The following is a 19,525-nucleotide window of genomic DNA, read 5'->3' on the forward strand; positions in this document are numbered from 1 at the left end:
CCATATTTTAACTAAAAGAATAATTAGGGAATAATTAATTGAAAATTTTTCAACTCCTATTTTTAGTTAATATGTATTTTAGACACTTTCAATTTAATAAATTTAATTGAAAATTTTTCCTTATACTAATTTGAATTTTAAATTTTCACTCCTAATCCAACGGTAGTAATTAAATCTATTTGGTTCAACACTATCATTAGTCTTTTATTATATGTAAAATTATAAGGTCTGTTCAGTGCTTAAAAAAAGCATTTTTGGCTTTTGGAAGAAAAGCTGTGCGAAACAAGCTGCTTTTGGCTAAAATTTTTAGCTTTTCAGAAACACTTCTGCAAAAGAGAAGCTAAAATTTTTAACTTTTCCTCTTGTAAAATCACTTTTAGTGCTGAATTACTTTTCACCCCTCCAATAACATAATACTTTTTTTTTCTTGGTGCTTAATTACAAATGTATTAAAATCATTAATTAAAAATAAAAAATATTTTTTAAAATTCTAATTACAAATATTTAATGGTTATATTTAAATATTTAAAATATAGTTTATATATTCTAATTATATTTTATAAATAATTAATATTTATTATTTAAAAACATTTAAAATTTATATTTCATATGTTAAAATATTAATTATAATAAATTTTTTTATATTCTTACTAAAATATAATAATATTAACTAATTTAAATATTATTTAAATATATATTTGTTAATGGATATTTTATTTCTCGAAAGCACTTTTTGACAGCAATACTAAAAACTCAAATTTTAAACCAAATTCTTTAAAAACACTTCTCAAAAGCATTGTTTCATTACTTTTCAAAAATACTTCTTGAGTCAAAAGTATTTTTGGAGCCATAAATAATTTTAAATAGACATCTTTTAAAATAAAAAATGCTTTTAAATTCAAAAGCAAAATCACTTTTTCCTAACTTTTGCGTATAGGAAAATCACTTTTGGACTCAAATGACATTTTTAACCTCTATTTATAATCTAATGTAATTTATGTATATTTGTATACAATTATTTTCCTATTGAAATTTATTTCAAATATATAACATTATATATTTAAATTTGCAACAATTATATTGTAATATTTAAAATATAGTTTATATATTCAAATTAACTTTTACAAAAATAATTTTATTAATTGTTTAAAATATTTAAAATTTATATATTAGATATCAAAATACTAATAATGAGTTACAATAAATTGTTTTTTATATTCTCAGTAAAATATCATAATTTTAATGAATTTTAACATTATTTAAATGGATAGTTTTACTTCATAATATCATATTTAAAATTTACATTTTAATTTTTCTAAATATATTCTGATAATAATACTAAACACTTAAAGCTCAAATTAAACTTTTAAAAAATATTATTTTACAACCTTTTAAAAAATAATAAAAAAAGGAACCCTTAATCTAAAATAGTAAGACATAAATTAGAGGTGAGCATGGGCCGGGCCGGATTCGAGTCAGACTCGACTAAAAATTCAGGTCTGTTTGCTAGGCCCGGCCCAAAAAATGGGCCTAAAATTATACCCAAGCCCGACCCGAATAAAAATGCTAAAATCCTAGCCCGACCTAGCCCGCCCATATTATTTTTTATATAATTTTAAAAGATATATATAACACATCAAAAATACTAAAAATATTAAAATAAATATTTCCCAACAAATTAAAAATTAAATTTTAAAAATATGTAGACTTAAATAACACTAAGATAGATGTAACTTAACGAGCAAATGTCTCTAAAAATAATAACAAAATTAACAAATGTCTTTAAAATAATAACAAAATTAACAATAAAACAAGTTTTATACAATATCCAAACAATAACAACAAAATAGTAGCAACATAATAGTAAAATGGTAAAAAAATAAGGAGAAAACAACAAGAAAATAATATTTAAAAAATCAGTTTTTTTTTGTCCTTTAGTAAATTCGGGCTAAACCGGGCTTGGGCCAAAAATACCTTACTCGAGGCCCGACCCTTTTTTAAATGGGCTTTATTTTTAGTCCAAGACTAATTATATTTTTACCCAAACCCTCTCAAATTTTAGACGGGCCTTTGGGCCTGAGCCGCGTGGCCTATACGTAAACTAAGAAAGGCTATTGTTTAAGTCTGTTGTTAGAAATATTATAAAATATCTTGTTCCGTTCCCCACGGAACTATTAAAAGAAGTCCATGAAGACTTTAGAAATTGATTAGTTGGTAAGCATGGAGTCAACAAATTAATGTTGAGAGCTATGGACCAAGTATCATTAATTGGATGGGTCCTGGATGATAGGATTGGTGTGGTGGAATCTAAAAGATGAAATGGGTAGAAAAACACTCAAATAACCATTTGAGATGTAATTGAAACAAGGTTGAGGACTGTTTTAAGTTGATTGTTAGATTGATTGCAACACATCTCCTTCGGTGCAATTGAAAGAAGTTATGTTTTAGGTTGATGAAGACTTGAGAAATTAGTTGGTAGGGATGGAGTCAACAAATTAATGCCCAGCATAGTATTCATTGGGGAGGTCGGTCAAGATAGAATTTTGTTTGATTTTTCTTCTACCCCTCATGTGTACAAAAGTCTCCTTTCCCCACACTCAAATCACATTTAAGCGCCAATTATGGCCCTTTTTTTAATCAAAAAATAGCCCCTTAAAATTATACATTCTCATTTTTCTTAATTTAATCCACTTATTTAATTATACTCGACAATTTCTCTTTCTCCTTTTTTTATCCTACATCATTCATATTTCTTTTTGATATTATGCATATTCGTTTTACGGTCTATGTTCGGGGTTCGTAGCTGCCCCTCCTAAGGGCAAAACTAAGAGATCTAGTAGGGCCTCACCCCCCCTAAAATAAAAAAATTCCCATTTATGCCCTTTAAAATTTTTAAAATTTTAAATTAGTAAAGGAAAAATTACACTTTTTCCTCCCTAAAAATATAAAAATTTAATTTAATTTTTTTAAATTATAAAGATATAGGCTATTAAAACGGTGATCGTAAAAATTATAATTTAATTTTGGCCCCCTAAAAAGATTTTAGTTTTACCCCTGACCCCTCCCAATAATGTTGTATCGAAAGTTTGAACCTAGGTTATATATTATGCATATCCACATTTCGACTAAAAGAATAATTAGGGAATAATTAATTGAAAATTTTTCAACTCCTATTTTTAGTTAATAGGTGTACTTTAGGCATTTTCAATTTAATAAATTTAATAAATATTTTTTTCATGTTTGATATTTACATAATTTTATGGAATACAATATTTACATAAATTTAATCAACTAAAATAATCAATTAATGATTTTGGGCATATGATTCAAACATTTTGGGCCGAATTTGTTCAATTATTTCCATAATTTTCTAGCCCATTAATTTGCTTAGGCTAACGGCCCAGCCCAATAATGGTTCAATCAAGATTATGTAACTCTTTAAATGGAGCACGAAAACAGAGGAAAAAAAAAACCACGAAGCCAATAGGTTCCGACTTGATCCGTTAGAGTCAGTTTTTCCTTTTTCTCTAGGAAAATCGGGTTTGGGGTAGACCGAGTAAGAGGAAATTAGAAAAATAGTCGAGTTGGGTTTGAGGTAAATCCGTCTTGAGATATATAAAAAAATTTCCCTTTATATGTATATATAAAGTTTTAACGTCTAAACTAAAAAAAATATTATTTACTTCAAAATAAAAAAAAACGAAACAATTGAAAATGTAATCTTATTTGCTTTAGAATAAAAGATAAAACAATTAAATTAAATTAAATTTGGGTCAAGTTAGAAATGAAGTCGGGTCTTCTTTTAAATTTTGGGTCCAGGTTTGGGGTAGATTATTTCTTAAGAATCAGGGTTGAGTTGAAATCAGGGCTAATTGGTCAAGCTTCAGGGCAGGGAAAAATCTGCCCCACCTTATTGCCATCCCTAAGAGCACCCCGTAAAAGAAGGTTCTTTTTCTAAATATAAAAAGAAATCATTATATATATTAGAATTTGAAATTCAAAATCGTCGAATAATTAAGGTTTATTTTTGCAGAGTCAAGCTATAAATTGAAGGAGTGAGAATTACATTAACAAAGTTCAAACCCTAGTCATTAGGTAGCTTATCAAGCCGAACAAATTATCTAATCCTTGGACAGGTCTATATGAGTTACTCAAATAATCTCTTAAACTTAAGCTCCTTCATTCAAAATAAGGGATAATTTAAAAGCATGGATTTATTAGAGTACAACAAAAATATAGGGGCTTACTTTAAAAACTAAACTAGTTTAGGGGCTCATTTAATAGTTTAACCAAAATATTTATGTTTCCTTTGCAAAATTTCTTTCTTTCAACAAGTTGAACAATGAAGACATTTTAGGTATAATCTATAAGTACAAGACAAATGGATTATAGTTTTATTTTATTTTTTTAATTTAAGAAAAAGGGTAAAGTCTTCAAATAGTGAAGGATTCATATTCTTAAGTTATTTTCACTTTCATTTCTCTTAATCTTTTAAGCTTTTGGGATTCTACAATCTTTGACTAAGCTACCATAAATTAATTAAGAAAGAATAAAAATGTAAATATTGGAATTATTTGGGCATTGGCTTTGCATGAAAAGGAATCATTTCTTGGCAAGTTGTCTAGATGTTATATTATATATATATATGTATGTATGTATGTATGTATGAACAAAGATAAGGATCTTCATCAAGAGTTACCTTATAGGCCATCCCTAGACCTTTCTTCTTTAACGCTAATACAAGAAACCCTAATTCCAATTTATTATACTTATGTAACATGCAAATAATTGAATCTATGCTTTGAATTAGGGGTGAAGTCGAAAATATATTTGGGAGTTAAAGATGAATTATATATTTTTAGAGAGGGATCTCGGAAGTTCGGAGTTCGAATTTTAACATTTAAATTCTTTTTTTTTTAATTTTAGGTTGTGTCCTACGAATAATAGTGATGATAGTTGAATGCAAGTCTTCTTTGTTATTGAACTGCACTACTACTGCTTTGTTTGTATTGTTGTGCTAATACTTGAGCCGAAGTTTATCACGATATCGTGTACCAAAATAAGTTGTCATAACATTTTTTTTGAATCGTTTGAATAGCTTCAATGCTATCCAACTCAAGAAGTATTCAATGTCAACGGGTTGATACCTTTTGATAAATTATGATTTTTATCCATGCACTATACTCATTTTAAAGATTTAGCCCATTTACTTTAATTTGATATGATTTAGTTCTCCAATTAATAATGATAAATTTTAGTACAAATCACTAACTCCCGTAAATATATATTTTTTATGTTTCGGGCTTGAACTAAATAAATAACTCAACAACTAATTGAATTTGACTCAAACTAACTATAACTAGTTTAAATCTGCGATGTTCAAACTAACTAATTAACTATAACTAGAATAATTATAAATGAAAACCCAAACATTTATATTGGGTGGACTCGAATATCGAATTCAAAATTTCTGAAGCTTTAACCTTATCATTAGATCAAGACTGCACCGGTCGTAAGTTATTTTAGTTAGTTGACTATGTGAAATTTGATAAGATTTAATCCTCCAATTAATAATGATACATCGATGTATTACTAGAATAACATTCAATTAGTACAAATCACTAACACCGTAATTTTTTCTTGAAGTTCTAGGCTTGAACTAAATAAACAACTCAACAACTAATTGAATTTGACTCAAACTAACTATAACCAGTTTAAATCTGTGGGGTTCAAACTAACTAATTAACTATAACTAGAATAACTATAGATGAAAACCCGTACATTTACATTGAGTGGACTCAAATATCGAACCTCAAAATTTCTAAAACCTTAACCTTACCATTAAATTAAGAGAGCATCGATTTAAAAAAAAATCCAAATAATGAAATTGAACTAGAATTTTATTAATGACATAGTGAAAAAAAACTAATTTTAACCATGATTTCATCTTTTAAATGATATATGAAATTTGAACGAAGGCGTAATGTTAAAAATAGCAAGAAAACTAAATTATGCCAAATTAAAATGCAGGACTAAAAATCTAAATTGTGTATGGTACAAGGACAAAAATCAAAATTTGACCAAACCCTTTACTTCTATATATCTCACTTCCCCGTTGAAATTGCTTCTATACATCATTTATTCGCTTGAAATCAATCAAAATTCCAAAAGCTAGCAGCCCATGGAAAAAGTTGATGAACAGTATTGTATATGGATGATGAAGAGGAGACCATCATCATCACAGCTTTTGAAGTCCCATTTTGAAGTATCAACGGAGTATTTAAATGATTCATGGGAAGAACAAGCATTTGCAGAAGATGCAGCCAGGTGTTTCAGGGGTTGCATTTGGCCACCAAGATCCTATTCTTGCAGTTTTTGCAATAGAGAATTCAAGTCAGCTCAAGCCCTAGGTGGTCACATGAATGTTCATAAAAAAGATAGAGCTAAGCTCAAACAATTAGATCACTCCATTGATGATCATAAAGGACAGTCATTTGGGTCAGATTCTACACCAAGAAAAAGGGTTCTCAATGATGATGATGATGGTGAGACCAGTTTGTCTGTTGGGTTGAGTTCTGTCTTGTTCAATAACAAACGACCAAAGGTTGCTCTTTCAACATGGCAGGTTCTTGAACTTAAGCCAGTGACCTCCATGGAAGAAGACTTGGACCTTGAGCTTAGGCTTGGTGTTCTATAGTAATGGATGGATCATTAACTGGATCAAAGTGTTAATTTTAGTTCAAATTTGATTTTTTTTATGTCAAGTTCTTTTGATATATTATCATTGGAAAATGAAAGAAAAAATAATATTTTTCCAATCATTTAGTAGTTTAGCTATGTATAATATTTATATTTCCTTTTAAAAATTTCCTTTCTCCCAACAAGTTGAACAATCAAAGAAATTTTAGGTAGACCTAGACAACTAGTTTATATATATATATATACACAAATAAGTAAACATGTTCTTGGGTCGGGCCCTAATAAAATTCTAAACCCGTTTGATAGGCTTTGACCCGGCTCGAAAGATAGACTTAAATTTTTGTCCAAGTCTAGTTTTGAACTTGGATTCAGGGTTTAAGGTAAAAAAAATCAAAATTATATGTCAATGACATGTAAAAAATTATTAAAATGTCATTAAATAATTAAAAATAGACTATGGATGATGGTGGGAAGAGTTAAAAATAATTTCTCTGATTATTACAAAGCTTGATTGGACTCAGAATCAAAATATATTTAAACAAGGCTTACACATAATAAAACTCAAACTTAAAATTTCAAAATTCCTATAATCTTAACATTAGAAACCCTAAACCTCATTGGCAACATTAGAATAATCTTAATTAAGGTGTTAATTACACTTCTAGAACCCTTTAATATTTAATATCTCACTAGACTTGGAAAAAATTATTAAGAAACAAAACTAGTTAATTAATTTAATTTCTATAATTATGATTTTGAGTGAGTTGAAAACTGGCCATACTGAGTCAACAACAAAGGCCCCATTCAAATTAATATTAACATAAAAACACAAATTTATTTTATTCTTAGTTATCCTTCCATCAAATAGGTTAATAAGGTGTGGCTTGTCACTTCTCAATTGTCTCATATTCAACATAAATTAACTATATTTATAAGTTTAAGTTTGATTTTCAACACTTATCTTCTTCTTTTTTTTAATATTTTTATTTTTATTTTTATTTTTATGTTCGGTGTTTATAGTTATTTCTCTTAATAATGTCGTTTCCAAAGTTCAAATTTAAGTCTTCCTCTTAAAAATACAATGTGTCTTATTATTACACACAACTACTTCTATATGGACATTTATCACACAATCATTTGACTGAAAAACCTTTTCTATATGCTTTTATTAAAAAAAGGTAAAATAGGCTCTAAGTCCCTATACTCTTCATAAATTTAAATTTTAGTTTTTTATTTTTATTTTAAAAATTTTAATCCCTCTATTTTTTTTTAAATTTAAAAATATAAGTCAAATTGTTATCATCATTAAACTTTTTATGTTAAATTCATGTTCCTTATATCTTACCATTATTTTTGTTATATGGTTATCAAGTGAGTTTTTTTTTTAAATTTTAAAATATCGCACCAATAAATTTAATAGAGTTAATAATTAAATCTAATCTTATAATTTAAAAAGTATAGGGACTAAATTTTAAATCTACGAAGAAGATAGAGACTTAGAGAATGTTTTAACCTTTAAATGTATATAAATATTTAAAAAAAACAATAGAAATTTCAAAATGGGTAAATATTGAAGATTGTTCCATAAATTATGACTATATTAAAAATAGAAAGAAAAAGAAAAAGAGTTGCTTTCAGATTGTGTAAACCAAGCAAGGAGAACTTAATGAAACAGTTATTACATCCATCATGTATTAATGATCCTTTGTTTCTTTCTTACACGTGGATCAATATGTAGGAGTTTCTAAAAGATGGGGACCATTTGAAGAAATTACCAAAAATAATACTGAGTAACAATGACTATGTATAAAAAAATCAGCTAAAAAACAATAGAATAGCTTCACTAGATGTGCCAAAGCAAAGTAGAAGAGAATTAAATTTTACAAAAAAAGTTAATTTCACCAAAATTGCTCCCTAAATTTTAAAGCATTCTAATTTAGTTCTTAAGGTATCGGTATCACATCAATCAAATCTTTCCGTCAACTTAATTATCACTCTAGATGTTAAATGTCAATTTGAATCTAGCATGAAACACATTTAAAATACGTTACTTAAATTGTAAAAACGCATGCACCTACCATATGAATTAACATCCAATGTCAACAAAATTTAGAAGAGTTAATTACTTTTTTAATATATTACGCTTTCACAATTTGAACTACATGTTTTAAATATATTCTATGTTAGATCTAATTAGACATTTAACACTTGAATATCAATATTTTAAAAATTCAATTAGTACGTTTTGAAATTTAGGACCATTTTAGAATATGAGTCATAGCATGAGGACTTCTGGTGAAATTAGCCCTTAAAACCCACCACAAAAGCTAGCAATAAGACTTTTTCAGCTTAACCATTTCAACTTCCTCTTAGATTCTCAATGTAGCTTTCACGTATTAAATGTCAATAGGGTTGAAACCCTTTACTTCTATATAACCCCTCTTTGTATCTATATATATGAACAGTTCTAGGTCTTGAAATCCAATCAAATTCCCCAAAAAGAAATCCCATATGAAACAAGGTGATGAACAGTGTTGGATGTGGATGATGAAGAAGAGACCATCATCATCACAGCTTTTGAGGTCCCATTTTGAAGTATCCATGGAGTGTTTAACTGATACATGGGAAGAACAAGCATTTGCAGAAGATGCGGCCAGGTGTTTAAGGGGTTGCATTTGGCCACCAAGGTCCTATTCTTGCAGCTTTTGCAATAGAGAATTCAGGTCAGCTCAAGCTCTTGGTGGTCACATGAATGTTCATAGAAGGGATAGAGCTAGGCTTAAACAATCCCTTCATGGTCATCATCAATATCCCAACAATGAAGCAGCTGCCTCTAAGCCTAAACCCCAAGTTGATGAAGCAGCATGTACTTTAGATCATTCCATTGATTATTCTACTGCAACAAAAAGGGCTCTCAATGATGTTGAAACCAGCTTGTCTGTTGGGTTGAGTTCTGTCTTGTTCCAAAACCGACCAGCTGTGACTTGTAACAAGGAGGCAGCCAATAACAAAAGACCCAAGGTTGCTGTTTCAACACTGCAATGTTCTCCACTTGAATGGCAGGTTCTTGAACTTAAGCCTGCAAGCTCCATGGAAGACTTGGACCTTGAGCTCAGGCTTGGTGTTCTATGATGAATGGAATCTAATTAACTTTGATTTTCTTTCACTTTATTTGATATTATCATTGGAAAAGCCAAGGTCTACTATGAATTGTGCAGATAATGAAAGAAAAAACATCTGATTTATCAATTATGTTTCTTATATTCTGATATATAATAATCTTAGTTTTTGAGCTTTCTTTAGTATTCTGATATATAAAACATGGATCTTATATTCTGATGTATTACAGCTCTTACATTATATTTACATGCAATAAGAATCTGTCCTTTGGAACAAGATGACAGTAAATGCTGTTGCAGGTGGTGAAAATAAGCAGCTTTTTTACACTCTGAACAACTGTTAAACTGTAATCTCTTGGGTTAATGAAGATGTAATACTGGTTGGATCCATGGATTTGACTGTGGGAGCTTTATGGTGTGAAAGAACTGACTTGTGCTGCTACTGTGGGACATGCATATCACAACAGTAGTTCTGTTTTTTACCTGCTATTGTCATTACATATACATAAGTGTATATATATATATATCTCATCTATGCATCAACCCCAAGAATTCTGAAGAAACTTTATGTTCTCATCCACTCACTTCTCAATGATCTGCAAAACGTCCAAAGTCTTTCACCTAACACACAATGGAATCAACTTGAATAATTTATACACATCAAAACTACATACTAGGGGTAAAACTACTATATAGGTGCTGTATTACTTAAAAAATAACATTGCTAACTCATGTTAATGTGTAAAGACATGAGTGATAAAATTTCAGTATGCTCTATATTAAGCCATTTTGTGTTCCAAAGTATTTTGATTTTAAGTTTTCGAGTCCAACCATTACAAGTTTTAATCAATTTAACTTCAAGCATTTCGAATTACTCATTCGAGATATTTCGAGTTTCGATTTTTTTTTTTCTGCGTTTCAACAGATTTAGAGTAATATATAACAACATGTTATTACTCTTTCCTCAACAAACCAAACCTAGAACCCTAAAAGAAGAAAAAAAAATCTGAAAAAATAATGAAAAAATTGAAACCTGCCCTAAGCTAGAAGAAGGTAGGGTGTGTTAGCTATTTAATAAGCTAAGTTAAGCTTGTGATGGCGATGGATCGTCCCAGAATACACGGGAGAGGTCTCTGACTCATTTCTTGTAGTTTCTTACTTTTTCTCAACGTTTATCTTTATAAGGAACACCCTCTTTTTGACTTAATGCTTTGCAGAGGGAAAAAAAGGATTAATTCACCGATCATCTCTAGAGTAGTACTTGGATTCTAAATTGGTATATAAACTTTAAAATATTGTATTTAAGTCCTTAAAATATCCTTCATCAGCTTGGGCCTTAAATGCTACCTCAAATCTTTAAAAATATTTGGATCAAATTGTAAACATGTATGTAGATACAAAGGTGAATCTAAAGGAGTCGGGCAGGAACCTTGGCCGAGAAAATGGAAAATTTGTAATGTAGCCTTAATAAATGATTAAATTCTAAGTTAGTATATAGTAAAATTGTATTTTAGCCTCAAAAAATGGAAAAAAAATCTATTACGTCCCTTCAAAAACGATGAAACCAGTAATACATGATAAATTTATATTTTGATCTCTAAAAAATTTATAATTCAATTTTAGCCCCTTAAAGTTTTTTTTTTGAATTCATCCCTATGTATATTGCATGAAGAGTTTAAATTTAACATGTTTAAAAAAAATAGTGCTCATAAATTTTTTATTGAACTATCTATTTTTTTTAATACGTCGTATCCAAATTATCAATAGCTCTATGCAGTTTGATTAACGTGTTTTAAATATTTAAATTAGTACTTAATATTCAAAATAATGGCTAGACTGACGAAAGGACTTAATTGATATAATATTGATACTTTAAGAATTCAATTGGAACGTTTTTAAAGTTTAGGTACTAATTTAAAATCTAACCAATAATTCGGGGATGTTAGGTGGAATTAAACACTTAAAAGAAAAAGGAAAAAGCTACAAGTAAAAGACAGTTGCATAGCAATGCACGCAGGGAATTTATGTCATAACCCAACAAATTCTTCACTGTTTTGATGGTTTCTTTTCATGTTTTTGGAAGTGTTAGGGTTCTCTTTTTTTTCCACAAAAAAAGGGGGTTTTAAAAGGCAGAAAAAGAGGAAAAAAGGAATTTAAGTGAGGGTTTGTTTTGGGGATTTAGGGTTTAGGTTTCCATGAAATGTGCCAAAGATGTTTGAAAAAAGGGGGAAGCATTGGGTTAGGGAATGAAGGGGTTATTTTTATGTGACAATGACAATGGCAGAGATGCACATGGAAAGGAGAATGATGGGTCAGTTTGTGGGTTGGTTTCAAAAAGATTCATTAATGGAGGATTTTACTCATTTTACTCAAAAGGGGAATGAAGTATATACTATGAGAAATGGGTCTTTCAGAACTCAACTTGAGAAACCGGCTTTTGTTTTGGAACATTACTTGTTAATCTTTTGAGTTCAAGTCGCGTTAGTCCTGATATTATTAAGAAATTTTCCATTAACCTTTTTTAAATCAATTTAATTTTTTAAAAGTTAAGAATTAACAGTTGAGAAATTCAGTTAATCATATATTGTCATATGTCATTCGAATAATGTCACGGTGACAAATGTAATTTATGATTGGTTGCATATTCTAATCATTTTTTATCATCAAAAACAACTCTCTTTCATGGAAACTACTTATTTTTCGGGATGATGACATGATTGTAACGTCAACATATGGCATGTGGTAATTTCTGATCGGATAGTATCTCAGACGGTTTTTTAATGTCCAAAGAATTGAACCGGGAATGTCTGATATCGTTAGGGACAAAACTAGGAACTTCAAATAATGTTAGGAATTAAAGTGGGTCAGAAAAAACTATTTTAGGATCAAGGTGGGAAAAACGAAATACTTTAGAGACTAAAGTGTGCATTAAGGGTGAAAACTTTTATTATCAAATATATACGTTAAAAATAATATATAATTTTATTGAGGTTTTGGTTGAAATGATAAAATTAAATATTTAAATTTTATTGTGCCATTAGTTTAAATCTCATTATAATTAAATTTCTATTAATTTTATATAAAAAAAGACAAAAATATTGTCATAATAATAAAACCTACCGTGTATATAGAAGGATATTTTTATAATTTTTCAATTAAACTAAAGTTCGGTTTACTCGTGACACCAACTCTTTTATAAACTTAAATAGTAGTATAGATAGATGCACCTAACTTCACTATTTAGTAAAATGAGATGATGGCACATAATAATAAAAAATTAAAAATCAAATTCCACATAATAATAAAAAAATTAAAAATCAAATTCACTTAGTTTTCCATTTCAATGGTATGTTTTCATTTTGTACACATACAATACACATAAAATTATACACTATTAGTGCATCGAATATTAATTCAGAGAAAATTTAACTAATTTTTGAAAGGATAAATTATAATTTTGATCTTTTTATATTTATGCTCAAACTTGAAATTTAGTCCCAATAGTTTACTTTTATAATAATGTTGTCCAAATAATCAACATCGTTGATTATTTGAGTTAAAATATTGATGTGATTTGGGGAAAAAAATGCTTCCAACTCATCATATTAACACATTTTTTTCTCACAAAGGGTATTTTTGACAAAAGGATCTTTCTTAACATTTTAACCAGAATTATTTGAACTAAATAAAATTATTATAAAAATAAATGGATCAAATTATATCAAATCAAAGTATAAGGACTAAATTCTAACTTTAAGCATAGTAGCAGGGCCAAAGTCATGACTTGACCTTGTATAGAAATAAACAAACTCGAAATTGAGTTTTTTTTTTTTGGTACTATCATGAATGGAAGAAGAGAGAAAAGGTTACTAATAATGTTTTTTAAACCAAACCGATAGTTGAATTGGCCAGTCACTAGTTCGTTGATATGACTGGTTCGATTAATAATTGATTTTTGGTCTAACTGGTTTAAAGCTATTTTTTGAATCAATACCTCAACTAATTCTCGGTAAACCAATCCAATCGATTAATCCAGTCCGTAATTTTTATAGATACTTTTGCTTTGCATAAATATTTATATATTTTGTAATTAAATTTAAATTAAAAAATATTTCAAATATTAATATTTATATATTTTTATAATCAAATTTAAATTAATAAACATATTCCAAGAAGTGGGAAAAAAAATAAAGAGAAAGGGTCTCAAGGTTGAAGAAGCCCAAATTAAAGCCCATTTAAGCCCAATCATCAAGTTAGTTGGCCCAAGCCCAAGAGACAACCTTAAACCTAAGTGGGGTTAATGTTTTTTTATGATAAACAATTATTGGACTTCTGTCCTACAAGACATTAGTCAAATAAATACTTATGATGCTCAATTGCTCTCCATCACATGGAGTTCTCAAAAACTTGTCCCACAACCCATATTATTTCTATTATTTTATTAAAAATAAATATTTGTATTGTTTATATTTTAATAATTAAAAATATTTGAAGTACATGAAAAAAATTTAATTAAAAATATATGTATAAAACACATATACATATTTAACATTTTTTTAATAAAAAGAAGACAACGATGTCTGAAAATTAAACTTATATCATTTAAAATCAACGTTTTAATAATTGGATTAGTGATAGAACTGACCAGACCATTAATTTCCAACTCAAATAATGTTCCAATAACTAATTAAGTAAAATATACTAGATTTTTATTGCACTTATGATTGTGAAAATTTTATATAACAAATTTAAAAATAATATCATAATAAATGGTTTTGGTTGAAACGATAAAACTAAAAGATAAAAATTGTAAAATTTTGAGCTTGAATTCCGTTTTCTAGATTTTATATGAAACGATAAAATTATCCTCAAAGTAATATCGATTGCTTATTAAAAATGAGGGCCCTATAATAAATTCATTGTTGAGTTAATAACTCGGTAGTGGATAACATTAACTCAATAGAGCACTTAAATATGATAATAGATTATATCCATTAGGTTATAAAAAATAAAGAGTTTTTGGTAAATTCATTATTGAATTAGTGACTCAATTAAAAGTGATACTAATTCAATAAAATAATTAAATATAGTAATAGATACGAAACATTTATAAAAACTTATTCAACTAATTTAACTGTTGATTTTTTATTTCATTTTTTTTTAATTTTTTACTTATTCTGAACAATTCATTTATAAACCAATTTAACTCTTATCTTTGAATTAATATATTAACTTATTTTTAATATAATTGGTCCAATTAATCAATTTAATTAGATTTAAATAATGTTTGTTTCCACAAAAATTTTTGGTGACTTACATCAAGGACTTGATTGACTTAACCTCTCAAATCAAAGAAATAAATGATAAGAGGAAGGTAATCATTTAGACCCCACATTTGGTGCCATGCTTTTTGTAATTCAGCAATAGTCCCCACAATTCTTTTGCCCTAATCATGGCATCTAATAAAGTGTTGGTTTCTCCAAAAAAATCTCCATGTCTATCCCCTCTTTGGTCCCAAAAACTTGTAATTACTTTGAAAATAATGATGCAAATTTGTCAATGCACTTTTGGGGATTTTTATTCCAATGTTTGGACTTTGTGGATTATTTTTTAAAATAAGTCACTTTTTAGATTATTTTCAAAATAATGTTTTTCTAGGGCTACTATTTATTTTGGTCAAATTTTAAAGGCTATTGTTCTTTTTCAAACATTTTTAAGGGTATTAATCTATTTTAGTAAAAATATAGACTCAAAAAATGAGTTTAAGTAAAAAAAATTATGTCTATTTTTTAAATAGGTCAGGCCTCGAGTAAGTTTTCTTTTCCTGGACTCGGCCCTGCCCACCAAAATTGCAAAAAAAGAAACCTGCTACTGTTTTGGTGTTGTTTTGCCACTATTTTACTGTCATTTCGCTATTATATATTACTACTTTTTTTGTTATTGTTTAAATATTATATAACTATTATTTTATTATTAATTTTGCTACTGTCTTAGAAGTATTTGTTTGTTAAGTTGTACTTATTTTAGTATTATTTAAGCATAAATATTATGTACTTTTTTAATTTATCAGGAAACATTTATTTTAATGTTTTTAATGTTTTTTTTAAATTTGTTTTTATATAAAAATAAAAATATAAACAAAATTAATACGGATGGGTTGAGTCGGGTTTGGGAAAATTTTTAGACTTATTTTTTTAGTTGGACCTAAAAAGTGGATCTAAAATTATGTAAAAGCCCGACCTGACACATGATCACATCTAGTGTTATTTCAATAATATAAAATTAAAACTTATTACTATAAAATTGATGCATTAATATTTTTGTTCAATTAATTGCTAAAAATCATAAAAATCCAAATGTGATTCTTATTTTCATTCAAAAATAAATTATAGATTGAATTTTTTAAATAGTTATAATTTTAAAATAGTTTATATATTTTAATTAAATTAAACATTTTTAATGATGTTACTTTATATTGTTTAAATTAAACGTAGTGTTTACTGAATTAAAAAATAAACACATAAAATCATATATAATGTGTGTGACATTAATAACTAGTATGTATAAATTCGATGATATGCATGTAAGACATATTCATGCTTGATATTTTGATCTTCTTCTTCTACTTTGGCATAGATCAGATTAAAATTAATTAAGATAATCAATTTCGCATCCATTTTGATTGTATAAATCATGGTGCACCGTTCTAATAATAAACAGGAATATGAACTCCCTTTTTCAAGAATTGTGTAAGCTCTCGAAAGTAAGAGATATAATCCAAATTGGTTTGAAATCTAAAAATACGTTAAATATTTATAAGGCATATTATAAATATGAGTTAATATGTAGCTTAACCCTTGATCTTGTGTAAAAGTATCTGGTCGGTACCTAAACTTTTTTTGTACCTAGTTGGTACCCAAATTTGTATTCCGTCACACACATTGCCTCAATTTGTTAACGGTATTAATTTTTAAAGGTTAACATGTAGTTTACTCGCCGAACTTGTCCAAAAATTACCCAGTTGTTACCTTAAGTTGTTAAAAATATATATACTTTTTAAAATTACTTTATATTTTAAAATTATTTTTAATTTTTAAATTTATGCTTGCCACATGTCACTATAGGATTAGCCATCAGTGTCATGTCAGCACAAACTAACGGTGTTAGTGTGGAGGTACTAACCTGGGTGGCGAAATACAAATTCAGATACCAACTAGGTATTTTTAGACAAGTTTAAGGAGAAAATTACATATTAACCTTATAAATATATTTATAACTTAGAATACATTATAAATATTAAATATGAATATATTCTTACATTTTCATTAGTAGAAAAGAAAATGGATAGAAAGGCATCGCCACTATACATGGTATCTGCATCCTCACCCTACTTAAAGGAGGAGGGTACAACAATTGTTTAATTTGACGATGTCTTAATTGGTCACCCTACTAAGGGAAAATACATGCAATGGCAAAGATAGATAGATCATTCGACAACAACATTCCCTCGGTTATGTATAAGTATGTGCACACTTTAACATATTATTCAAAATCTTCATCGGTCACGTTGGCTATTGACGACTCCTCAATAAATGTTTGCAGCCAAATGAACTTCCCTTGACCTCGTTGATATTATTCTTATCGATTGGATTATTCCTTATTACCTCATCATTACATCTTCAGTAACAATTTGAGGCCAATCGATTACAACCACTCATTCAATTTGAAGGCCTGTAAAGATCATTGAGCTCCAAATTTCCACTATGGTTGCATGCATTAGTGGTCGTATTGAAAAATTTACATTTCATCATATCCAAACATTTCATTGCTCATTCTAGCTAATAAGAGATAATAGATAAACCTATACTTATTTTTTTTATAATATAAATTTATTAATATTAAAAGTTTTGTAATAATAACAAATAAATACGAATTTTAATGGTAAGTTGAAAATTTTTAATGTTTGTGGTTTGTTAAGTAATATGATTCTCTTCTCTCACCAAAGTCGTAACATCTATGGAAACTCAACGCCTATAGGAGTAAAAGGTAAAATGTAAGAATTTGTGGAGGTTTTAGGCCTAAGAACTCGGCACTTATGGGTGTAGATTTCAATATTGTGAAAAAAATGTGGATGAATATTTATAGCCACGGTAAAAATTTGATACTGGGACTTAACATCAATGGGTATTGAGTTCCATTCAATGCATATTTATTATGGTTTAGTTTTTCAAACGGTGGAATTGAATTAATAAAGACCTCGATACTCATGTATGTTGAGTTTTATTCAACGCATCAATTAGAGTTAAGTTTTTCAAATAGTAAAATTTTAATTCAAGCAAAACACAACACTCATGGTTGTCAAAATCTTCTTGCATAATTCTCGTGTGTTACCTTGATGGTTTGAGTGTTCATCGCCCTAATATGACCTGAGTTCGAATCGTAATAGTCGCGTTACTGTTAAAACTTTATTATCCTATTAAAATTCACTAAAAAAATATTACAAAAAGAAATTAAAACTTAACTAACTCGAGTCAACTCGTGGAAACTGACTTAACCAAACATTAAATTAAATAAATAAATAATTACAATGGTCAGCTCAATACTTTTATTTTATTTTTATTTTTCAAAAAGGTTAGGTCCGCTACCCTCAAATATTAAATAATACGCCTATCACATCACATGCTTTTGCCAGCCCCCAATATTCTACGTGGCAGTATTTCACTGGTCTTTAGCCTTCTTGTGGATCCCTAATATATATATAAGGTGGCCTATGACTCTAGAGGTCTATTTCCACGTCTTTCGCAGAAACATATTAAATTATCACTAAATACTTGATTTAACCTTAGCCCTACACGTGTACTATGGTTTTAATTTTTTTTCACGTGATCAGGCCCTTTTCTGCAATTATTTATTTTATTTGTAGTTTGCCGAAAGAACATTGCCACATTGGTTGCGTTCACAATTAATGTATCTTCTTTTTCGCCGAAAACACCAATTAAATTAAAAAAATACAAATGATTAATTTCTCATTTCCATTATTTATAAAAAAAATCAAATTTCATGAAGTTTTAGATTTTATTAGCTTGATTTAATAATTAATTTTATTTATAATTAAATATACTTATAGTTTGAATTTTTTCAAACTCTATATTTAAATCTAAAATGTTGTTTAAGCTTATTTGTGTATGGTGAAGGGCAGATTTTATCAACATAATAAATGGTTTAGCTTTGTCATAACTCAAACACTGCATATTTGGACTAATTCCAAGCATTTAATACGATAAAAAAATCAGTTCTGGATAGTCCAAAGCAGAGAGAAAAGATCGACAAAATAACTGAGCATTCGCCAAACTAGAAAGCATGACAACAAAATCATCTCTAAGGTCAAAGATTACATGCGTAAGTAAGACTAAAAAAAGTGCTACGAGAGCATACAAAAACTTCTAAAACTGAAGACTTATTAAACAATCAAAAAACAAACAAAAAACATGCAAAACGTAAGACAACACGGGTCCAAATCGACTTGTGAAATCATTTATTATTCTGAAATACTCTCAAAACAGAAACAGATTAAGAAGCTGACGAAGAGCCACCTGCTTTCCTAGAAAAACTGCTAGTGACCAGTGGAGTTTTAACGAATGAAGGGCACCGTCATCTGTCTATCATAACTTGTGAAGACAACAATAATACTCACAACATAGATCTGC

General features: G+C 28.2%; 2 protein-coding genes across 2 annotated transcripts; both read left to right on the plus strand.

Moving 5' to 3' along the window:
* Positions 1-6,181: 6,181 nt before the first annotated feature.
* Positions 6,182-6,697, plus strand: LOC107930014 (probable transcriptional regulator RABBIT EARS). Its single transcript, XM_016861567.2, has one exon. The coding sequence runs from the start codon at positions 6,182-6,184 to the stop codon at positions 6,695-6,697; it is 516 nt and encodes a 171-aa protein (XP_016717056.2).
* A 2,513-nt stretch (positions 6,698-9,210) lies between these two features.
* On the plus strand, positions 9,211-9,831 carry LOC107930028 (probable transcriptional regulator RABBIT EARS). Its single transcript, XM_016861580.2, has one exon. The coding sequence runs from the start codon at positions 9,211-9,213 to the stop codon at positions 9,829-9,831; it is 621 nt and encodes a 206-aa protein (XP_016717069.2).
* Positions 9,832-19,525: the final 9,694 nt, after the last annotated feature.

This window comes from Gossypium hirsutum, chromosome A10 (assembly GCF_007990345.1).
Source record: "Gossypium hirsutum isolate 1008001.06 chromosome A10, Gossypium_hirsutum_v2.1, whole genome shotgun sequence".
Taxonomy (NCBI): Eukaryota; Viridiplantae; Streptophyta; class Magnoliopsida; order Malvales; family Malvaceae; genus Gossypium; species Gossypium hirsutum.

What these genes read in the sequence shown, in the direction of transcription:
- LOC107930014 (XM_016861567.2), top strand. Translation starts at nt 6,182, where the DNA reads ATGGAAAAAGTTGATGAACAGTATTGTATATGGATGATGAAGAGGAGA.
- LOC107930028 (XM_016861580.2), top strand. Translation starts at nt 9,211, where the DNA reads ATGAAACAAGGTGATGAACAGTGTTGGATGTGGATGATGAAGAAGAGA.